This window comes from Lagopus leucura, unplaced genomic scaffold (genome assembly GCF_019238085.1).
Source record: "Lagopus leucura isolate 7727_CA_CO unplaced genomic scaffold, USGS_WTPT01 Super-Scaffold_100002, whole genome shotgun sequence".
Lineage (NCBI taxonomy): Eukaryota > Metazoa > Chordata > Aves > Galliformes > Phasianidae > Lagopus > Lagopus leucura.
The window spans coordinates 32,622,768-32,647,580 of record NW_024962263.1 but is presented as its reverse complement, the minus strand read 5'-3'; the positions used below and the strand labels follow the sequence as shown (position 1 = coordinate 32,647,580).

Genomic DNA, 24,813 nt, shown 5'->3' with positions numbered 1-24,813 from the left:
ACAATGTAAAATGAAATACCTGGAAGTCAACAAATTTAAAAGTCAAATGTATTCCATTCCTAAAATCCTTCATGCACATTAAAAAAAAAAATTAGGTTATGTGAACAGCTGACAACACCAATGGTTATGAGAAAGAAAAATCACGTGCCTACCAATGGTTAACGTGCTCCTAACGAAGATACATCAGAAAAGAGAAGTTCAAAGGCAAAACTCACAGAAAGAAATTTTGATCTCTCTTTCTTTCCTAATTCTCTAGGACACCTAACCTCTCCTACTTCTCTGGGGAGCTCACTCCGCTACAGTTTTGGAAGAAAACATTGCCTACCCTTTGACACAGCACCCGATATTGCTTCTGCTTGTATTTTCAAATGTTCCTCCTCTGTATCACTGAGAACTCTCAAAAAATACATCTGAAAATATTGCTAAAGCACCCAAAATCATTTCATTATTGAAGCATCCACTACTTGAAAACACAGAACTCACCTGAAGAGATACTGAAGTTCAGACGTATAATTACATGATATATACTGCATTTTTATATTTTCTTTTCATGAGATGAATTTCTCCCTTCAAACAAACTACATTCAATAAGCTCACGTAATAACGTCCAAGTAAAAAACAACAAGAACAAAAAAGCAAAGAAGCCACTACATGGAATAACTGGAAACTGTTCAAGTGAGGTTTACAAAGAGCCTGCAAAGTGAACATATAGTCTTGAAGTCTTTCCAAAGAATTAAGTTTGATTAAAACAAAGGAGACAACTGCTGTGCATCTCAAAGTGGTACACTGTTTTCCCAAAGAAGTGGTACGAGGCCCAGTGTCTCACTTAAGAAAGTTGCCCTGCCAAAAAAGAGGCTAAAGCAAAACACAAGGGTATCAAAAGAAAATGAAGATAAGGAACATCAGAGAGAGTATGTCTGCCAGAAAGAGCATCCGTAATACTACGCAGTCACAAACTCCTTTACACATTTTCAAACACTGTCTTTGTCCTCTGTTTGAAGAACTGTTTCAGTTTCTCCGCTTTCCAGCTGAGTGCTCCAATGATGAAGCTTGCCAATTACACGGCATAGCACGAAAGATGTAACAGATCAGTAATATGCTTCTCCTACTCACCTAGGAAGAGAACAGGAACAGGGTGAGGAAGTTTCTCAGTTAACACCTCATCTACTTGGAACTCTTGTGCTACTCTCGCAGGGAACCCCCTTTCGTTTTTTAAGGCTCAGTGATGTCAAATTTGCCTATAGTTACGTTTGGCTAATGCTCAAATTCAGAATATTGCATTTTGAGCAGGATCTGTGCAAAGATAAACAAGTGCATAGAAACACACCTTACACAGTGTAAGATTACATAGTTCAATTTCTCTCTGGGCGATTTACTACTTGTACAATTTAACAGTGAGATAAGGCATTATTTAATTTTCACTTTCACTCTTCGGATACTTGATGTCATATCAACAAGACAAAAGGCAGTGGCAATCAAACAAGAAACAGAAATATTACCCTATAGCATTTTTTCTAATTAAAATTTTAATAGAAAACTCAAAGAAGAGGCAGTAGATAATGAACTAAGTTACTGCTTCTAGCAGTTGCAACTGCGTTACTATGCAGGAAGTCTTTTGAAAGGTTCACTAAAAATACAAAAATTATAGTGTAACACAAACTGTAACACTAAGTATTACCTGATAATAACAAAGCCACATCAGCTTATAGAAAACAAATACAAACAGACAGCAGAACATTCACCAGGCTTCCACAGAAACCCCAGGATGCTACTTAGAAAATGAGGTATAGGAAAACTGGGGAGAGACTTTTTGTAAGAGCATGAACATGGAGAAATGGCTTTAAACTGGAAGAGGGTAAATTTAGACTAGATATCAGGAAGGGATTCTTTACTGTGAGTGTGGTGAGACACTGGAACAGGTTGCCCCTTCCTAAAAGCACTAAAGGCCAGGCTGGATGGGGCTTTGAGCATCCTGGTAAGAGGGAGGTGTCCCCGCCTATAGCAGGGGGTTGGAACCTTAAAGGTCCCTTCCAACCCAAACCATTCAATGATTCTATGCATACTTTAAAATTGTGAAAACTTTTCACATTCCCAGAATATCACAGGACACATATGTTCTTCCAATGGCATTGTCAAATACGTTACAAAATAGGTGCTCTTGCTTTGTCTGGGATGCCTTTCCAAACAAGCTACAAAGTAAAGCCTTAACAGTAGTTTTGAAACACAACAAAATACCAGAGATCAAAATGCAAGAATAGGGAAATTCTTTTACAGTTGCTTGAGGGAAAAAATAATTTAAAGAGAGTAAAACAACTTCCCCATTCACTTTTCTCCCTATCAGTTGGTAGTTTCCTCTGTTCACATCTGTTCCTCAGAGACATCGCATGCATGAGTTCCCCAGTAGACTACTGAGCAATATGACAAGTATCTGTTAAACATGTTCTGCAGTAAGAGCACATGCAATGGAGTATCTTGTGTACTTGGTCTGTAATGAAAATTGCAGAACATCTGCCAGTGAAGGCAAACCATAAGGATTGGTTAGAGCAAAACTAAAGAACCACACCTTGCCTTAGAGAAAATGCGGTGAGGCAGCATCACGTCAGCATTTATTCCACTCTCTCAGATTCATTAGATCTGTCCTACCCGGTGTTAAGCAACATACCAGCATGGCAGAAACATCATTCATATACAAGCAAGAAGTGCACACATGCCACTTTTTCAGTCCAATCTTGCAATCAGCTGTACATCCTCCTCTGCAGCCTGGGCTCTGCCCTGCCTGCCCTCCCCCTCAGCTCCAGCATTAGAAAACCAGGGTTCACACCACCCTGTACTTACTCCCCACCCCTCTCTCCAGACACTGTTTCCCAGCAGCCCCGCTCTGATCCAGTGCTAAACCTTCACCTGAGAATTCAAATTGAGGAGGGAACAGGTCTGTTTTGGGCCTGGTGGGTATACCTGTACTGTGACCTCCGAGCAGGCAAATCAACCTTTAGTGAGATTGGGAGGTATATTAGGAAACACAAAGACAGTGGTCCAAAACTCTATGAAACTTTAGTGATCTCTTACTGATAATTTTTAGACAAAAGAACTACATTTGATACAGATATTGTATTTTATTTCATAGTATTTCAATTCTCAGCATCTTTTACCTAGTTTTCTGTACTTTCAATACAAATAAGTACTTTCTACACTCAGTCCAATTTCCTCCTATTCCTGTATTATACATCCTGCTTTACTAATATGCTATGTTCATTCTTTTCCTTGCCTTTTCTTCCCCTATTCAGAAATTGGTTTTTAGCACTTTTTAGTGTACACCTGCTTTGAAAAACATTCAGACAAACGAGTATTATGACAAGATGGGGAGCATCATTACACAGCAGTGCAAAAGTTCATCCATCATACTTTTGGTATGCAGAGCTCTGGAAACAAAAGCAATAAATATGAAAAATAAAGAACAACTTCTTTCCCCCAGAGAATAGACTGCTCAAATAGACTGTGTAGAAAAAGAAATATGCTTATCCAAAAGTTTGGAAATTTAATTTCTTTAAGACTTTATTGCTACTACTAAGCAAGTCCAGCTTAGTAAGCTGTTGTCACAGCTGCATATCAATGCATTCTCTTCTAGAAACCACTGATGGAACACTAAAAGGCTCACATACACAAAATACACTGACTGTCACGCCCAAAGATGTTCCGCTGGACAACACATCCTTGGGACACAGAGCAGACGGCTCCCTCAAACTCTACTATACAAAGCCAAACTTTTGTGGTTGTTAAGATGAGAAAGAAAGCTACAAGAACTCTGAAGATGGTCACATACACACTACCAGATTCTCCACATGCCATAAGAAGAAAAGCACGATATTTTTCACAACTACTTTAAAGAAAAAGTCTCCTTCTACTCCCAGTCTGCTCAGGACAACTTTTCCAAAGCTCACATCAAATCTACTGCAAGAAGTGGTTCACTGTCTTGATCCAAGTGCGTAACCAGGCACCTTACAACACAGGAGCATGTCTGAGATGACGCTGAAGAATTACACAGATAACATTACATATAATTATATTTTACCTCCCCAACACTTCTCAAAAAAAAAAAAAAGAAAACCACATCATCTCTGATCTGTACTCTTTGTGAGGTTTTATGCATATTGTTCTTTTTAATCTCATTAGAAATTGGTTTAAATGACAGCAACTAAAGCTTGGGGAAGTTTCAGGTCTTCACCACAATCTATTCTGTAAGTTGACGTGCATATGATGCATATTAAATTTGCATGGATCCAGTGTACCATGAAGAAAGAAAAATGCTCTCATTACCTCCTGAGCACTCTCAAACCTATACTTGCCTGTTTAAACTGTGTTTTAAAACAATACAGGCTCCTAGTTTTCACTCATTGGAGCCTATACTGAAAACAACAGTTAAAATGTTGATTTTAGCATACAGACAATACTACTTCTGTTTCAATGCACAGATATGACGTGAAAATCCCAGGTTCCTCAGTGTATTAGCAGAGAACAAATACACTACAAATAGCCACCTATATACAAACAGTTCAAAAATATCTTTTTCAAACCTCACAAATTCTGTATGCTTATTGAATTTGAAACTGCAGGCAAGCTTATGGTAATTTAACTGAAGTTCACTCAGGTAGAAGTGCACATTTCAAAGAGGTAATGAGCGATCCTGTTCATTAAGCACCTGTCTTCAAGTTCCTATTCATTCATTAGCTGCTGCATTGCTGTGTATTTCCCCTTAGATCCCCAAAACTCTATTTGGAATCACAGAATATGTTGAGTTGGAAGGGATTCTTAAAGATCACTGAATGTAACTCCTGGCTCCACACGGGCTCACCCAAAACTCAAAATCTATGTCTGAGAGCAGTGTCCAAACACTCCTTGCACTCCAGCACTCAGGGCTGTGCCCACTGGGCAGCCTGTTCCATGCCCACTGCCCTCTGGTGCAGAACCTTTTCCTGATGATCCAACCTCCATCTTCCCCAATTTCAATACATTATCTTATACATATCATTCACTACACAAACAGCTAGGTGTTTGTTCCTTTTTTTTCCGACTTAGCTAACTTTACCTCTCATGATTCCTTGTTTTACTCTTCCACATTTAAAAAAAATTAACTAAGCAAAACCTCATTAAATTTACACAAGCCTCCTTTGGCTCTGCAAGTCTCCTAAGCTCTAAACGCTCAGGATGTGGCTCAGTACAAGCCAGGAAAACAAAGAATCAGTACACTGGCCTGTTTAAAAGATAAGAGGGCCTCCTTATCTCCACAAAGGACATGCATCAGTGATTCACGTCTGCAAAGGCAGAAAGTAGCTCAGATTGAGCAAGCTTAAAAAAAAAATACCAAAAAAGCCACATTTTGACAACCGCAGCTGAATTCCACGAGCCTCTCGGGCTCTCAGGAACTTGTTTCCAACTCTGCCCGCTAAGCTCCGAGTGGACTGCCGTCCACCTCCCGAGCGCGCCGATGGGACGGGGCCAGAAGGCCGCCGCGGGACAGTCAGCCCTGCCCCGAGCGTAGCGGGGAACAGGCCCGAGGCGGGAGTCCCGCACAGCGCCGTGCGCAGGCCGTGCCCCGCCCCGCAGCCTATCAGCCCCAGCCACAGCGTCGTCCTCCCCCAGCCGGGAAGCTCGCTCTCAGCCCGGGCCCGGCAGGTGTCGGCGGCGCCGCTCCCGCCCGAGACCGGCCCGAGGAAGGGCCCCGAACCGGTGCCGGCTGCCGGGAGAGCAGAGGGCCGCGGGGCGGGCGGGTAGAAGCCGGCGGCTTACCAAGAGGAGGAAGAGGCGGCCGGGCTGAGGCGGGAGCAGGAAGATGGCGGGTCTCATGGTAGATCAGGCGCCCGGCGGCGGGGTGGGGGGGAGAAACGCGGCTCCCACGCTCGGCGGCCGCGGCGGTTCCGCACTTCCCCCGTCGCCAGGAAACACCCGCGGCCGTCCCACCACCGGGCCCCGCGCCGCCCGCCTTCGCCACTCACTTCCGGGTGCCTGCAGGAGCACGCCGGGAAGCGTAGTTCTTAGCCGGGGAAAAGAAGCGCGCCCTCCCGGCGCGCCCCGCGCGGAGGACCCGGCTATCCCAGCATGCAGCGGGGGCGCCCCCTCCGTCAGGGCGGGGCGGGCGGTGCTGAGGTGAGCGTTGGGGCGCGGTGGCCGCGGCGGGGCGGTTGTAGGGCTGGGAGGGGTTTGCCTGTTTGTTCTGACCCGGCGCTCGTTATCCGGCTTTGGGGTTTCCTCCTCCTCCCCTTCTCGTTGCTTTGGGTCCGGAAAAGTTCTCCGAGTTTACGTAACTGGGGTAACTCAGCTCGTGAGTAGCAGCGGGCGACTGCGCTGTCTTAATGTCTCTTCTTGTGCCTGTACGTTGAATGCCCAGTCTTCTGGGTCCGCACCTGTTGTTGACTGATGCTGCTTTCCTGGCAGCTTTATCAATAAAATTTGATAGAGTAGACTCATTGCAGCCCGTGTTTCTCTCCGTGTTAGTTTCAGAAAGAGAGAGTGAATTATATGCTTGATTCCCCTAATACAGTGTACACAGCAGATAATGCCAACAGTATCACTTATTTATAAATAGATCTTGTGGTTATTTCTTGATTATTGTTGGTTTTTGTCTCGCAGAAGTAAGAAAAAACTTTTGTAGTTGAGGATCTTTATCAAACCACTTTTCCAGTTTGTCATCTACAGGAGAGCAACATCTGAGGAAAGTGATGTATTTTCCTGTTATAGTTCCTCTTAATATCTCATAATTTCTGTGATCACGAATTAGGTCTTTCAATATAGTGATGATACTCTACTGAAAGTTGTTGTAGAGGTAATTGGCTGCTTCTCTTACCGATGTGATTACTGAAACTTTGTACAGTAGTGATTCTTCTTGTTTTGTTTTTTTTTTTCTTGGAAGTTAGGAATGTCATTACTAATTCTCTGCAACGTGCAGTCAGTTTAATATTACAGCTGATTTGTAACTGGGATGCTTCTGGTGCATTATTAAGGTCTCCAATATTTGCTGAATTTTATGCTGTAATCCGTGGATATCATGTAGAGTATTCACATCCATTTGTAATCTATTTGGGGTGACTTTGTAAGGACTATCAGCAGTGTGGAAATGAAATTAATGCTAACCAAACTATTTTGTTAGCACTGGGAGAGATGAGGCAAATGCGTCTTTGGTCATAACTGTTTTCATTACTTTTTGTCATAACCTTTCCAAAATAAAGGTAGAGCAAATACAGTATTAAAAATACTAACAGAGGCTTGCTGGCGTTTGTATTCCAACTACCATTACTGCCAGTTCTCATTCACATCAGTGTAAACCTTACCTTGTAAGCTAGGCTGTGCTTTGCTTCAGAATTAATCCGTGTTTTGTACTTCTCAGAATGCTGATTCCCCACCTCTTCCTCCAGCTGTTGTAGACATCCCCCTAAAATAGTAAAACTGAAAAGTAGATGTTGTTTTTAAGTTCTTCTGGTTTGTATTTAAACAGTGAGTCTTTAACTCGAATGCCTTTTTGGAGTCTTTTTATTAAATTGGTTCAATCTAAAGCCATAACAATGATGAAGGGACTGAAGCATCTCCTGTGAGGAAAAGCTGAGAGAGAGGGGACTTCAGCCTAGAGAAGGGGTGGTCCAGGGTTGGATCACAGCACTGTCTGTTAAGTATCTAAGGTGAGGTGCAAATAACACAGATCCAGGCTCTTTTCAGTGCTGCCCCATGCCAGGGATAGAGGTAATGGGCACAGACTGAAGCACAGGAGGTTTCATCTGAACACCAGGTAGTATTTCTATGCCCAGAGTCTGTGGAGTCTCTTTGGAGGTATCCAGAAGCTGCTGGGACATGGGCAGCTTGATTTGGGTAGCCCTGCTGCAACTGGGACTGGATGGAACCAGGTGAGCCTAGAGGGCCCTGACAACTTCAGCCACACTGTGATTCCTATTTACGATTTCTTTTGTTTGGTTCCATGTGGCAATGTTGAAGATGGAATTGTGTTAGAATCGTACAATGCACAGTATTCCTGTAGCATGTGAGGAAAACATTTGGTTCTTCATCCTGCTGAGTACTCCAGATAATAAAGCATTTTGAGAGTGCTCAAATTGGCAGTATAAGAGCTGGAGGGAGCATTCTTCACTTGTTTAGAAGAGTTGTCCAGAATATTCAGATATGGTTAGTGGACAAGTTATGGGGAAGTATCTTCCAACCACGCGTGTCTGAACCAGCTGGAATGATAGTGAAAGAAAGAATCTGCAAATAAAATGCAAAGAAAATGGAAGAAAATACATCAGCAATAGCTTTGGGGATAAAACTACTATCACAAAATCCTAACAGGTGTAAAATTCCAGTGGTGTATATTGGTCCACTTAAAAGAGAGATTGCTCATTTATCTTCCTATCCACAGGAAGTGTACTGAGGAAAAGACAAGACAATTTAAATTCAAGCTGCAGCCTTATGCATCAAGTGCCCATTAAATTATGTAGCATCCATCTCTGCAGCTTTCTTCCTTCTCTCTTTCCTCCTGTTTATACTGCAGCTAAGTATGGTAATGTTTCCATTTGTGGTGTTTTAGGACATTTTTTCTGTCTTCCATAGTTGTACAAGTGGAAATGTTCTTAACCTTCTCTCACCTTAGCCTCTTTGAACTCTTTTCTTGTCTTCTTTTAAAAGTAGCTAGGGCTGTGAATCCATTAATCACTCATTCTTTTTATGAGAAAGATCATCTACTTATGTGCTAGAACAAGTACACCAAAAAACATTTGGCAACTTTTCTGGGACATAAAGGAATTAGATAAGGATGGAGGTGTTCATGATTCAAGAGATGTTGAACGTTGTCACGTTATTCAGAGGCTTATTCAGTGGTGGAAGAGGAGAGTGTCAGGACGAGATCCTGTTGTTCTATATGTTTCAGTTGACCAGATGTGGCTCGAGAACTATTTCCAATTGTTCTGAAAAACGCTTTCATAAGATCATGAGGAGTTCATCCTTGCACCTCTGCACTGACATTCTCAACTGAGCAAACTTGTGGTGCTATGAGCATGCAGGCCCTTCTTTATTTCTGATACACAGTGCAGACCTGAATTGTCATTATCAAGGTCTGGTACACTGATAGTTCAGTGAAGGTGACACTGGTAGTTCAGTGAAGGTGATAGTTCCATTTCAAAAGAGGCTAGGAAGGCAAAAGTACTAGCAGGTATAATTTAGGTAATAAATGGAGAAGAAAAAAAGAGAGACCTTTTACCAGCCTAACTCCAATTTTTGCCTACATCTTGAATACCTAGTGGTGTTTAGTGGATTTTAGTTTCCATCTCAACGGGGTATGACTGAACTGTGGAAGGGTCCAAAATAGCTAAGTAAAATGTTTGGACATACATAAAAGCCCCTGCCTATGGAACAGCTTAATAATGTCCAACACTTTCAGCTAAAGGAATATATGATTATAGAAGCTATGTCAGAGATATGTAACAATTGCTGATAGATGAGAACTTCTGTTTCCTTTCCAGTTCTAGATTTAAGGGGCCTCAAATGCCAAGAGCCACTTCAAAACAGATGGAGGAAAGCAGTTCATCCATACAGTGTTTGGTTGTGCTGTGGCACTCCTTGATCAGTGGGTATAGTGAATAAGCTTGAGAGGAGACTAGACAGGTTTGTAGAACAGAAATTAACTGAAGAAAATTAACAGAATTTTACAAGCTCTAAATACACAGAAATAAAAGTCCACTTCAGGAAGTGTTGGAATAGTTATAAGTTAAGAAAATATTTAGAAAAGAGGAACAAAGGCATAAGTATATTTACCTTGTTCTTTTCTACTGGCCAATTTGAGACAGAGCTTGATCTGATTCATTGTGGCTTTTCTTGCACACATTTTCCTGCTTCTGTTCAGGTCTGAAGAAGGCTCAAGATCTAAAAAGTTGGTCTGATAATTTCTGCTATGCCAGTTGGTCAAATAAAAGATATTGCTTCTGGGTATAAACCTTGCTCTAAGTATATTCATAAACCATCGTGGTAAAATGCCACCAGATACCAAGTCAATACTTGATAACCACCACAGGTTACTTTGAAATATCCATGCCAGCACTCTGAAGAAGGATATGTTGAATGTATAGATACTGTCCTGTTTGCAGACTTTTGCAAAACTTACTGACTAGAATTTATTTTGAAGGCAACAAAACTATATTTATATATGTACTTAATGTAAAGTTTTGTTAATTGACTCTTGACTAGAAGTAGATTTAACTCACAAAAAAAAAAAAACACAGTTTTTTCCTATTTTTTAATGGGGCTGTTTATTTTCATTAGCATTTTTTAAGTCATTTTAATGTTATATCAGTTCACTTGGTTTTTTTTGTCCCCTAGAACTGAATTCTTACAGAATATGTTGGTGGTACAGATCTGACCTATGATAATACCTTGCAAGAGTATGAATATTTCAACAAACTGCCTCTTCAGTGGTTCCTCATTAGCATCTGAAGTGCATGCTGCTGCTGTTAATGGGGATAAGAGTACCCTCCTAAAGTTAATCGCAGGTAAATGTTTTTATTGTACATGCTTTTTGGTTTTGGCTTATTGCTCTGATTTGTAGAATACGTTTTTGTTTCTTGATTGTATGTATTTCTAGAAAAATAGTCTTGAAAACAGAACTGATTTGTCATTTTATTATTTGTTGCACATGATCGATACTTTCATATGAAATACAGCAAAAATTGATGTGCTGTATAATCAGAAGACTTGTTTAAGACTCGTGTTTCAAGGAATTAACAATTCTGGAGAAGTGCTCTGGGCTGAAATATTTTGACCCCATTTCCCTATTTTTTGTAATCACTGATTTTCTGAGAAATGGGAAAAACTTGTTTTTCCAGTGATTTGTATAGTTAATAAATTCTTGACACGCCTTAGAAATAAGTCCTATTTGTTAATTTGATGCTCACAAATTAAAGATAAAGAAAGTGACTGACCCTATGGAAGCTGAAGCTAAAATGTTCCCGATCATTTCCATCCATTTAAGCCCAAAATTTCACCTTCCCTCTCTGTCTAAGAACTGGTACAGTATTAGTAGTTTTCAAAAGCAGCTTATGTTATATGTTCCAAAAGCAATCTTGTGTACATTTGGAAAGCTATCTAGCTGAAAAAAAACTTCTATTTTCAGCAATTTTGATTAAGTGCAATTTCAGCTGATAATGTAGAAGTTCTGTTTGTTCAGCCTTTTTTGAAAATTTCATTTTTGTAACTTGGTGAGGTTGAATGACTCTGCAATAATAATTAAAAAAAAAAAAAAAAAAAAAAAAAAAACCAGACACCTTAGTTGTGTTTATACCACTAACTGTCAGTTTTAATGGGAATAATGTCTTTAATGCCAACAGACCAGTGTAGAACAATTCATAAATGGTGAACGGGTGGTTGATATGCAGATACTTCTAGAAATTTGTGGGATGCAACTCCTTCAAAAATCTGTTTTTAAAAGTATTCAGCCTGCACAGAAAGGGGAAAAACGTCTGATGTTAAAAATCTTGACTAACCACCAGAAATGACAAGAATAGTTTTTGTTGAGTTCAGTTTGGTTTTATTTATCTCACAGCCAAAATATACTTTGAAAATGCAAAGGAGCAAGGAGCAAGTACTTTGACACACTTTGTCAAACATACTGCAAAACACACATTTGAACCAGATATGGAAATAACTTTTTATTCTTCCAAAAGGTAATAATGCAGCAACAAAATAAAAATGCTGCGTTCTTTGTAAATGAGGGAAAGAAAGCTGCACGATCCTTTCAGTCTTTGCTGTAATGGCAGAATTTGGCTCTTCTGCTTTGTTGTGTCTTTGCAGGATATGACACAGACCTTACTTTTGCCCAGACAGGACAAAAAAAGTATTGCCTAGCAGAAGAAGAATGCATCAGAGTAATATTTTTAGCTGTTTACCAGGCACAGTTGAAAGTATAACTCGATGCCAAAAGCAAATTGAGCAATTGGCATTACTCACCGAACTTCTTGACTTCATTTAGCCGCACCATATAATTGAGGACAGTACATCAGTGCTGTGTGTGCGTATGCTGGATTGCTTAGCGTCATGCTGCTAACACAACTAGCTGCTGCATCTGATTGTGTTGACAGCAGTATATCCTCTAAGATGAAGTCTCACTTTCTGTTTCAGGGGAGGGGAATAACTATTAGTTTCCTCTTTGACTCTTCGCTATTTGGTTTTACTCCTTTTCCTACCTGCTGAAGTTTAACAGAGCATGTGTGACTGTATACAAACATATACAAACAACAATTATTTTCCTATAATTCATGAATATGGACACATGTAATCCTCCCTGCCACCACTTGTAATTTTAGAGAAGCAGCTGTTTGAAATAATACAGTGTGTATTCAGTGTGTATTATATAATGTTTGTGGTGTTTTTTTGTTTACATCCTGTACAAAGTAAGCGGCATAAATATACAAAATCAAAGGTAAGAAGAAAATTTACATAGAGAAAGGGAATTTTGTAACAAACTGGCCCTTTATGTTAACAAGTCATGATGCTTAATTACAGGACTTTCTTAGAAGCATGTAGGTTAAATAACATAAAGCATAATATATGACAAGTTTATTGTATAACCCACATGCAAAGTCTTGCATTTTGTGAGCTGACTAATGCTGTATCATACTGTTTTAGAATTGTACTATCTCTGGCTCTGAAAAATGTTCACCTTATTTTCTTGGTTGCTTTTTTGAAACACTGCACATGCCTTTAATAGTACCTCTGTGTTAAGAATCGTCTGCATGGTTTTAATCCCAGACACAAAGGAATCAAAAGTTAATTGTGTGTTTGGATGATTATCTTACATTTGACATTTTGATGCAGGGTCTAGATAAGATGTATATAATTATTTTGTTTCTGAGAATAAAGAAATGTGTATAACAGCTGTTATACCTAAGCGTCCATTCAGTCCAGTTCACTCTAGTGGTGGTATGAGAATTACATAGAAATGTCAGTGTCTGGTGTGACTGCTTCTATAGACTGTGAGGAATCAAAGATGTCTGAATGTGAGAGTTTAATTTCAGAACTGGGCCATTGGATTCCATGGTGTTTGTGATCTCTGTTGGCAACAAGATTATGAGATCTGGGTCCTCATGCATGGTCTGGGTGGGCTGAAGATGAAGGTGTCCATCCTGGAAAGGGAGGAGAATCAAACAAACTTCCTTTCTCAGGCAGGAATGTGGAAGAGGGTATAATGTTGTCAGAGCACGTTTTAATCAAGCTAATGCGTGAATCTTTAGAAGGCTGTTTTTGCTATCTTGATTACAGAAAATAATAATTTACTCCAGCTGTGAAGTCCACGAGATGTTGTTGTTACTGCATATCAAGAGTTCAGTCTTTCTTATCATGCAATGATGACGTAGTAGCTCTTAGTACTTGTCCTAGCTCTTACCCTGAGCACTCCTTCAATGAAGTACCCACACAGCTAACCATTCTAAGGGCCCTAGAGGCGTGCAAGCACAGTGATTTCTGAAAATAGTTTACCTTAAAAAAACAGGCAAATCACTGTCATCAAGTTGTGAAGGTCTTCCTCATTTTTTATTCAGATGCCTTGCAGTCATGGAAACCCTTTGTCTTCAGGTACTGCACTGTTTGGGAGCTGAACTGGGCTTGTTTACTTTGGAAAAGAGAAGGCTCTGGGGAGACCTCTTTGTGGCCTTCCAATACTTGAAGGGAGTATATAAACAGCAGGGGGAACAGCTGTTTAAAAGGGTGGATAGTGGGGACAAGGGGGAATGGTTTTAAACTGAGACAGGGAAGGTTTAGGTTAGATATTAGGAGGAAATTTTTCACATAGAGGGTGGTGACGCACGGGAGCAGGTTGCCCAAGGATGTTGTGGATGCCCCATCCCTGGAGGCATTCAAGGCCAGGCTGGATGTGGCTCTGGGCAGCCTGGTCTGCTGGTTGGCAACCCTGCACATAGCAGGGGGGTTGAAACTAGATGATTGTTGTGGTCCTTTTTAACCCAGGCCATTCTATGATTCTGTGATTCCATTCCTCCAATTCATCCAAACAGAAGGGTTGTACGTGAGCTTTAGGCCATTTTTGCTGTTCTTAACACCAGCCATTTATTTTAGTCTCTACGTTCCGCATATCCTCTAACATTATATAACAGACAACTTGGAATTTGAGATTTAACTCAGCTGCTGATTTAAGAGAAAGTACCATGCGAGCAGCCACATATATGTGTTTGATTGGGGAAAAAAATTATGTTTTTGGATTTATTTTCAAAAATACATGTAATTGTGTGAGTCCCATCAGCTTCAATTCATATGAGGCATTGTTGAGACTGTTTACACCAGAAAGTGGAATAGTTCGTAATTTGGAGAAACTGGCACATTTGTTTGGATCAGAGCCATGTTAGGTTATGCTTTGGAGCCCAGTTTCTGTATCTTGCTGCACAGGCCTGCATGGTTGTTCATAACTGGCTTTGATGTTTCTCTTTTCTCTACTGTGCTTTATAGAATGGCAGAAGTCTAACTTTGAAAAAGCTTTTTTTTTTTTATTTTTTTTTTTTTAGTTAAAATATTGAGATTGTAAGGCATCAACAGCTTCACAATATATAAATTTCGAAATACATTTTTTTTAGTAGTAGGGGAAAGAATTACTTTAAAGCTGCAGCCAGTTTGCAATGAAATCAGTGCTTTGGAATGAAAAGCCTAGCAAAAGATTTTGCAAGTTAAGGAAAATAATCAAAAAGTAATTCCACTGTTAAACTTGTATGTTACATGTTGAATTATTTCCTAATGAACGTATACTTTATAAATAATACAACTTGTCATTTTGAGTAGAAGTAAAGAATTTCAGGTTTCAAAACAAAATTGAGATTAAAACGCTTAAATGAATATTTAAATACCAGAGCTTTTTTCCTCAACAGTTTCGGTTACAAATTGGAATTTTAAAACAGCATCAACCACGTGCATAGTATTAGTAAAATTGTATTTCCTGTTTTTTAAATGTGTGATAGGGCGTAAATAGTTAGTCTAATACCTTTAAACTTAGCTTTTAACTCACATCTAGAAACGTATTGCAAACTCTAATTGTAAAAATCTTAAAGCTACTTTAAAAAGTGCTATCATAAAATTAGGGGTTTATTTTATGTCTTCTGTTTTGATTGGGGTATGTGCAATACTTCTCCCATTCTACGCAAAGTTCAGACCAAATTCTTACATAGCTTTTATACAAGACCATGGTGGAAAAAAAATGCATGGTGAAAAAAATGTAAAATTCCATTGTTTGGTTTATTATTTGATTTTTCTTGCAGAGAAAAACATACTTTGCTCATTTGTTTATTGTAAATTTGAGACTCACCTGATATGTTCATTCTGAGTAAGTTTCTAGAGGAAAAGCTGACAAGAGTATGTGCAGTTTTGAGTGGTTATCTACAGAAAGTGGAATCATAGCTATTCTGTGTCTTCACTTAGATAATAATACAGTAGGAAGAGATAGTATCGTATTTAAATAGTTTGAAGCTGCATAGAAATCCAAAACAAATGTATATGTTTTTCTACGTACATGGTAGCCATCTAAAAAATTAGATGGGAGAGCTAGATGTCATATTTTAAATGAGACTACTGATAATATAGTCCCAATGTAAAATTTACGCAAAGGAAGGCATTGATGTGGATAATGTTTCTTCTGCATATTTTGTGTTCTGATATATCAGTGGAAGCCATGTAGGCAGAAAAGTTGTGATGCACATTTAAAAAACAAAGCAGAAAATAAATGTTGCATTGGGGATTCCTAACTTCAAGTCCAAGTAAGGATCTATCATATTTAATCACAGAATCACAGAATTGTAGGGGTTGGAAGGGACCTCCAGAGATCATCGAGTCCGACCCCCCTGCCAAAGCAGGTTTCCTACAGCAGTGCAAGAACTTCTACTTCAACTACAAGAAGAGGCAGAACCTGGATGAGATCCTACAGCAGCACAAACTGAAAATGGAGAAAGAAAGAAATGCTAAGAGAAAGAAGAAAAAAGGCACCGCCACTCAGAACGAGGAAGCTGCCTTCCCTCCTGTGGCTGAGGATGAGGAGATGGAGGTGTCGGGAACGAGTGGCAACGAGGAGGAGATGGCCGAGGAGGCCGAAGCTGCAGTAAATAACAGCTCCGACACCGAGAGCATTCCCTCGCCAAGGCCTGAAGCCAAAGAGGGAGGCGAAAACGGGGCCAAGGCACCGCCCGGGCCGGGAGGTGACTCCGGCACGGAACCGGCGCTCAAGTTGGAAGAGGCTCCCACACCCCCCGACACCACTGCGGCCCCCACTGCCCCCGCCACCAACCCCACTCCCACCGCCAGCCCTCCTCTGGAGGCCCCCAAAGCGCCCGGCAGCGAGGAGAAGGCGCAGGAGGAGCTGGTGGTAGACGTGCTGAAAACGGAGGAGCCGGGGGAGAAGGCGAGCGAGGAGCCCTGCAAGAGCGAGGTGAAGGAGGAGGGCGAGGACAGCCAGGAGAAGGACAAGGGGAATGACAATAAGGCAGAAAGTGGCGTCGGCAGTGTGGGGACGGCGGAGGCTGAGGGGACGCCCAAGGCCGAGAAGAAGGAGGGCCATAAAGGCAGCAAAGGCCAAGGGGTGAACCCCGACAGCGACTCGAGCGCGACCTGCAGCGCCGATGAGATGGACGAGCAGGATGCCGTGGACAAGAGCAGGTTGCTGTCCCCCCGGCCCAGCCTGCTCAATGCCGCCAGCGAGGCCAGGCTGAACTCCTCGCCACAGAAACCGCTGGACCTGAAGCAGCTGAAGCAGCGCGCTGCTGCCATCCCTCCCATCATTTCCAAAGGATTCTCAGAGGGGATACTGCAGAGCGGAAGCGTGAAGCCCCCGGTGCCTCCCCACGCCTTGGCTCTCTACCAGCAGCAGATCACAAAGGCCCACGAGTCCTCCCGTGAGGATGTGCCCCCCAGCAAGCAGCAGGAGAAGGAGCAGCAGCAGCCAAGCAGCAGCCCGAGGGGGAAGAGCAGGAGCCCCACTGCCGGGGACAAGGAAGAAAAATCCGTGCATTTCCCATCCCTCGCAGAGGCTCAGAAGCTGGGCACGGAGCCGCCGCCCACCTCGTGCTGGCCCCCCGTCCTGTCCTACTCCCGGGATGTGATAAAAACCTCTCCCCAAGCAGAGCCTCACCTGTTCCAGTGTAACCCACCAGGTCACCCTATCCCGCTCAACCTGCACGAGAGCTCCCGCTCGGGGGCTGCAGAGGCTGGCGGGCATCTCCAACCCTCCTCCTCTCATCTCCTCCACCAAGCATCCCTCTGTGCTGGAGAGACCTGTCGGCTCCATCTCCCAGGGAATGCCCATCCAGCTCCACACACCCTACAGCTCCGAGCACGCAAAAGTTCCCGTCGGCTCCATCACCATGGGCCTGCCCCTGACAATGGATCCCAAGAAACTGGTGCCTTTTCCTGGAGTAAAGCAGGAACAACTCTCTCCCAGAAGCCAGGCCAGCCAGCCTGAAAGCCTGGTGATGCAGCCGGCCCCAGAGGGCTCCGTCCTGCGGGGTACATCCCTCAGCTCTGCCTCAGGAGGGAGCATCACCAAGGGGACACCCACATCCAGACCCCCTCCAGAGTCGCCCATCACGTACCGAGGCTCCATCACACATGGCACCCCAGCAGAAGTGCTGTACAAAGGAACCATTACCAGGATAATCGGAGAAGACAGCCCCAGCAGAGTGGAGAAAGTGAGAGAGGATGCCATGCCAAAAGGACATGTCATTTACGAGGGGAAGAAAGGCCACGTGCTGTCCTACGATGGTGGAGTTGCTGCTTCTCAGTGTCCCAAAGAAGACAGCAGGAGCTCAGGAGCTTCACATGAGCCCACGGGAACCAAGCGGACCTACGATATGATGGAGGGGAGGATCAGCCGTGGCTTGTCGTCCCGGGATCTGCTGTCTGCCAGCATTGAAGGTCTCATGGGTCGAGCCATCCCTCCAGACCGACACAGTCCCCATAACCTGAAGGAGCAGCACCACATCCGGGGCTCCATCACACAAGGAATACCTCGGTCCTACGTGGAGGCCCATGAGGACTACCTCAGAAGAGAAGCCAAACAGCTCAAGAGGGAAAACACTCCACCACGGGACTTATCCGATGCGTACAAGGTCAGGTCTCACAAGGGCCTTACTCCCCTGAAAATGAAGCCAGCCCACGAAGGCCTGGTGGCCACAGTGAAGGAAGCAGGGAGGTCAATCCATGAGATCCCCCGAGAGGAGCTGAGGTGGACACCAGACATCTCTCTGACGAGGCCTCTGAAGGAAGGCTCCATCACACAGGGTACCCCACTGAAATACGACAGCGGCTCTTCCTCATCGAGTACCAAAAAGCACGATGTGCGGTCCATCATAGGCAGCCCTGGGAGGACTTTTCACTCTGTGCACTCAATGGATGTCATACAAGACCCAAGGAATCTGGAGAGAGCTTACGAAGAAAGCCTGAAAAGCAGGCCGAGCCCAGTGACCAACTTGGGTGGCTCAATTGCCAGAGGAGCTCCTGTGATTGTACCTGAGCCAGGAAAGCCCCACCAGAGTGCCCTCGCCTACGAGGACCACCAGGCTGGGCACAGCACGGCATTCAGCAGCCACTTGCACAGAGGGTCTCCGGTCTCCACAAGGGAATCCACGCCATGGCAGCATGAAGGGAGCATCACTGCTGGGAAGCCAGTGTCCCAGGACAGAAAAATCACCCCCACATCGAAAGAGCTCACCAACTCCAAGTCTCCACATGCCCCTGTGCCTGACCACCACCACCCCATCTCCCCCTGCGAGCACCTGCTGCGTGGTGTGAGCGGGCTTGATTTGTACCGAGGACACATCCCGCTGGCTTTTGACCCTGCTGCCATCCCGAGGGGAATCCAACTGGAAGCAGCCGCTGCTTACTACCTGCCGAGACATCTGGCTCCGAGCCCCACGTACCCCCACCTCTACCCCCCGTATCTCATCCGGGGGTACACGGACACGGCCGCCATGGAGAACCGACAGACCATCATCAACGACTACATCACGTCGCAGCAGATGCACCACAACGCCGCAGCCACGGCCATGGCGCAGCGGGCAGACATGCTGCGTGGCTTGTCGCCCCGTGAGCCCTCGCTCGCCCTCAACTATGCAGCAGGAATCATTGACCTGTCCCAAGTGCCACACCTGCCTGTCCTCGTGCCCCCCACCCCTGGCACCTCTGCCACCTCCATGGACCGCATCACCTACATTCCCGGCCCCCCCCAGACCTTCAGCAGCCGGCACAGCAGCTCTCCGCTCTCCCCAGGAGGTCCCACGCACTTGACCAAACAGTCGGGATCGTCAGAGCGGGAACGAGATCGGGAGCGTGAGCGTGAGAGGGAGCGTGAAAAAATCCATTTAATATTCTGTTGTTGTCCATCTAATCAATCACAGTAGTACTAAAGGTTGCTCTTGTGTCTTGGGTAAATGGCATATTGAGGATCAGATCCTGAAATGTAATTGTTAGAAGTAAGTAAGGGATTGACAGGTGAGATTTTGTTAAATCCATGAGAGGATCAGCTCTTGAGTGGGTACATTGGTACAGTCTGTATCAGAATGCTGCAAAGAGAGATTTTGTAACTCTCTTATGCATCACCAGCCTTACACAGTTGTGAACTCTACAACTGAAGGCTATTAGAATAAAAGCACTTATGGAAGAGAATCTGAAGATGAGTCTTAAAAGTAAGCTCCTTGTTTGCAGTGTGAAAGCAGGTGCAAAAGCATTCATCAAAAGAATAAGTGTAGAAAGATCAATGGGAAGCAAACATGGCTCATCAGCAGTGTGAAAGTTGCTGCTGAAAGCAAGCAGGTGTACTTCAAAAAACATAGCTTTATCTGAGGAAGATGGATACAGATAAAAGAATTCAGGTGGATACAGGTAAGGTTCATGGAATCAGTAAATCTCCTATAACATCCTTCTTTTCAAATTGGAAACATATGGATTTTACAAGTGAACTGTTTGATGAATGGGGAATTGGTTACAAGATTGTACTCAGAGAGCAGTGGTCAGTGGCTCAATGTGTGGATGAAGGTCAGTGACAAATAGTGTCCCTCGGGGTCAGTTCTGGGACCAGTGCTGTTTAATATCTTAATTGATGGCTTTCACCCACAGTGGGATTGTATGCCTTCAGCAAGTTTACAAATGACACCAAGCTATGTGGTGCAATCAATATGCACGAGATGCCAACGATGGTACAAGATGCCATCCAGAGAGATCTAGACAGACTTTAGCAGTGGGCCCAGGTGAACCTCATGAGATTCAACAAGGCCAAGTGCAAGGTCTTTCACCTGGCTACCACACCCTTCACTAGCAACACAAGCTGGGGGATGTAAGGATTTAGCACAGCCCTGCCAAAAAGGGCTTGGGGGTACTGGTAAATGGTAAGCTGAACGTGAGTCAGCAGTGTGCGTGTTCTTGCATCCCAGAAATCCAACCATATCCTGGACTGCATCAAAAGAAACATGGCCAGCAGGTGGAGGGAGATGATCCTGCTCCTCTGCTCTGCGCTGGTGAGACCTCTCTGGGAGTGCTGTATCCAGATGTGGAGTCCTCAGTACAGGAGAGTCATGGACTTGTTGTGCATCCAGAGGAGGGCCGCAAAAATGATCTGATCATTGGAATGGAAAAAAAATGTCCTCTAAGTGACAGTAAAAACAGAGTAAAAAGTAGTAATGTTGATTTTTATGTGATGTTCCATTATTTTGATCACTCTGTTTATATTAAAAGTACCCATTAATAAAATCATAATGCTTTTAATCACAGAATTAATTATTCTATATAATTTGTTGTTGTTGTTATTATTTTAGGAAACTCTGAGCTGAAAGACAAAGAGGACCAATTTGGAAGAACTCCACTTATGTACTGTGTGTTGGCTGACAGGGTAGACTGTGCAGAGGCATTGCTGAAAGCTGGAGCAGATGTTAACAGGGCTGATCGTAGCCGAAGAACTGCTCTCCATCTTGCTGCACAGAAGGTAATTAAATAAGTGCTCTGCCATAATAGAAACTTCTGGCATTCACAGCAAGTATAAAATAGATTTTCTTGTATTGAATATGTTTTTTTATCTTTAGAAACCTTTGTTGTTATAGAGGTCAATTTTATATATATATATGTAAAAATTGTCTTTGTGGCTGTCCGAAGAGAAAGTTCACCATGAGGACTGTGAGCCTCTAGGTGAGAGTGTAGGGAGTGGCTTTTGTCTCACTGTAACAGTGAAACAAGTCCAAGACCTCCTCATGAAATTGAATGTGTATAAGTCCATGGGGCCGGATGGGTTCTGAAAGAGATGGCTGATGTGGTTGCCGAGCCGCCCTCCATCATATTTGAAAAAGCATGGGCTGTCTGGTGAAGTCCCCGGTGACTGGAGAATCTTGCAGTACTTCATTCAGTCTCATTTAAAACTGCACCAATATAAGCTACTTTCCTTTATTTTCTTTCCTGTATCAAAGAGTTTTGCAAAGGTGCTGGTAGAAATACCTAACTTAAGATGAAGCTATTTGTGTTTCTCTAGAGAATGATAAATAAAATGATTGCCATTTCTTGTCTTTCAGTCTTTATAAAATAGTCTGCGTTGTTTTAGTCCTGTTATAGCATAAAGCGTCAGAAATACTGAGTTCAGTCATAAACCGTCAGTATTAAGTAAAATGAGTTAGGACAGTAATTGCCTTTGTTCTCTGAGATAGGATTCTCATTGGATAAGACTTTGGACATCAGTAGATAGCACCAAAGATTTTGTGACTTACTTTCTATTAAAAATATTCCTGATAGCATAGCTATCTACTGCTAGGCTGACCTACTTATGCTATTCCATGTTCTTTTAGATCCAGAGGTTTTGACAGAAGTAAAAAGTGAAATTGATGTGATAACTTCAGCAACTCTGTCTAGGGTGGTTTTGTTATGAAGGTCGTCTTTACCAATTAATGAGGAAACTGAGATTTCAGAACTGACATTCTTGTCTTGACGTGCTTTGTCCAAGTAACTTCCGTAGCTAGAACATATCTTCAAAGCTGTAGTTACCTTGGAAGATATACTGGATTCTCAACAAAGGGTTTGTGGAATCTCTCTGTCTCAAACTTCAATGATATTATTCTGGACTATTCACAAGAAGTGAAAGGGTTAGAATACTCCCTTACTGGCCTTTTTCTGTAGCGCATTTAACTCACACTTTATTTTGCCTGAAGTTCTTGAAGTTAATAAGATAGGGTTGGAAAATTCAACTGTTAATACTACTTGGAATGTCAGTACTTTGGAACAACCATGGTTATGCATTGACATGATAACCTTTGCTGATTTGTTGTTTAATGGTAGTAATTATGTTCTTAATTGTAAGTCTTCTGTACTTTACATTACATATCTGTTATGAATTTCCTCTTTGTTAAAGAGCTTTAAGAGAGGAAATTAATGCAGCTGCAAGATGATGAGGTGAGAATAAGCTCATATAAATGTAGAGATTTATATTGCAGACCGGAGATAGTTCTCTAGATCACTTCTAACTTGCTGAAGAGAATCAGGCACTTCCTTGGCGTAATTCATTCACCCTAGAGTATAAGATGTACACCGTAGGACACATGTATTAGCTTAGTCATCCTTTTAGGCAACTAACTAATGTAACTCTTGGTGTTGTAGTTGTCTAAATTGTGACAAATGTATTTCATGGTAAGGCATATATTTTTAGAAAGTAATTTTCAAATCTTCATTTATATGATGTTTCATACTGTCTTTATTTTGTCCATCAACCTTCAGATAGAGCTGGATGAATGTTTCGATGTTTACAGGCAGAAGGCTTTGTAAATGAAGTTACCTGGCTGGTCTTCTGTGAGTTTTCTTCTATTCTACTCTACAAAGAAAAAGTTTTCGTCTCTCATACTAAAATGGACAGGTGTCCCAAACAATTTTAAGGGTCTACTTTCTTTAAAAAGTAAAAATAAAAAAAGAGAAAGGTGGGAAGGTCCAGTCACTAACTTCAGAAGATTAAAACGCAACAAAAAAAGGAAATATACAAAGTATGGCAGCAGTGCACTGTGGAGATTGCTGAAGTAGTTTCAGATGACATCTGTGACTTCGTAAATATGTATGTAATTTAATGAGAATTGAAACAGCAACTAATTGCAACAGAAGTAAAATCATTAACATGATTTGCCAGTAATTTAATAGTGAGCAATTGTATTAATGTGTAGGTGTAGTATTTTTCTTTTATGAAATAAACTTGCTGTGGAGAAAGATATGAGTACTGAGATTTGCAGTTTACTGAGATACTCGTTTTCACTTGTGTTTTCTTCTAGTCTTAAATGACATTTTACATGAATACCCACATGTGATATTTCTGAACAGAAATGTTTCTACATATCCAAATTGCCTGTATGTGATTTTTTTTTTTAATTTATCATTTATTCATGAGAAAAAAAAAAAAAAAAAAAGGAAAAACTAACAAACAACAGGCCTGCCTCCTTCTGATTTTCTCAGAGAGGAAGCTCACTTATTACCAGTCTATTTACTCTGGGGAAGTAACTATCTCTATGAATTCCCTAAGCACAGCATTTTGTGTTAACAAGGATAAAAGAAAAAAAGTCAATAGTTTTGTTGTTGGATGCTAATGGTATGTGCTTAAAGTAATCTATCAGGTTGCTTAACTATCAGGAGGTTGGTTTGGGGAGGATTCATATTGTCCTGGTGGGAAAATATGCCTTTTATTGTCTAAAAGCACTAAATATTCTATCAGTTAATTAAGTTCTTTGCTGACACAGTTAATGTGAGAAATAATTTTGTCCAGGATGCAGTTAGGACTCATGTGTAAAGTGTATGTTGTATATATATGCTGTGTATATTTTAAGAATTTTTAATTTTTCTTAAACTGGAGAAAGTGAGTTGATCAGTAACCATACAGGTAAAGAAATAATGTTATTTCACCTTTCTTCACCAAGGGGAAGATGTTTTTTTAAAAGCTCCCAAATAAAGCTTGGCTGGGAGCATGCTTACACCTTTTTTCCTCACTACCTTCTTCAGATTGTGTTCCTTGGAGCTGTAATGTGCTCCTCTGTAACATGTAGTATAGATCCTTTTAAATGATTTATAAGGGGTTATTTGCACTGAATAAAGGAACGTGTGCACTTCTAATATTTTTTCCCAATCTGTATCATGTATATAAATATATAATCATGGTGTCTTTCAGAGATTATTGTGGTCAGTTCATGTTCTTTTTATCCTAGACAGGTAACTTTTTCTAAAATTCCCTCTTAAGAGAAGCCTCATAGTGAGTACATACTAATTCTCTGCATATAGTTCATTATATTTTCTTCCATATTTTCATACAAATGTGCAATTTGACTAAGTGTTATAACATGCATGTGTGAAACATGCATGTGGCCAACCAGCCAGAATAGGTGATTTTATTTTTTTTCACCTGCATGACTATAGTTTCCTTTGTGTTTAAGTAAGCCACAGAAAGTAACTGTGTTTACTTTCCTAAACAAAGGATTCGTTTTTGTGAATGCATGGTGAAGATGCTTAGTGACAGAATGCAATATTTCTTGCACGTGTCACATTACAGATAAGCTAATCTAGATACTGTTTATCAGCAAAAGGGTTAGTCCTGCCCCTCCCCTTCCTCCCACCTACTTTTCACAACTGCAGAACTGCTGTCTGTTCAGTGAGTCAGAAAATGAGCTCTACAAAATAATGATTCGTTTTCTGCCTGTTGGGGGGAAGATCCCATGCTTCTGTATGCTTTCACTATTAGCTGTGCTGATACTACTATTAATTTGTGCTGTAAGTCAGGTAATTGAAATGATTAAAAATAACTACAGGAAA

At 42.0% G+C, this 24,813-nt stretch overlaps 2 protein-coding genes across 2 annotated transcripts in view; one reads left to right on the top strand and one right to left on the bottom strand.

The window, feature by feature from the left end:
* Positions 1-5,947, bottom strand: part of ERP44 (endoplasmic reticulum protein 44) — a 55,693-nt gene extending 49,746 nt beyond the window's left edge. Inside the window, exon 1 of the mRNA XM_042869664.1 lies at positions 5,785-5,947. Coding sequence (XP_042725598.1) covers positions 5,785-5,841 — 57 coding nt within the window. The 5' untranslated portion in view covers positions 5,842-5,947. The remainder of the gene's footprint in view (positions 1-5,784) is intronic.
* Positions 5,948-6,088: 141 nt separating this feature from the next.
* INVS (inversin) overlaps positions 6,089-24,813 on the top strand; it is an 89,786-nt gene continuing 71,061 nt past the window's right edge. The window contains exons 1-3 of the mRNA XM_042869477.1: positions 6,089-6,141; positions 10,348-10,517; positions 20,814-20,980. Of these exons, the coding sequence (XP_042725411.1) occupies positions 10,391-10,517; positions 20,814-20,980 (294 nt within the window). The 5' untranslated portion in view covers positions 6,089-6,141; positions 10,348-10,390. The remainder of the gene's footprint in view (positions 6,142-10,347; positions 10,518-20,813; positions 20,981-24,813) is intronic.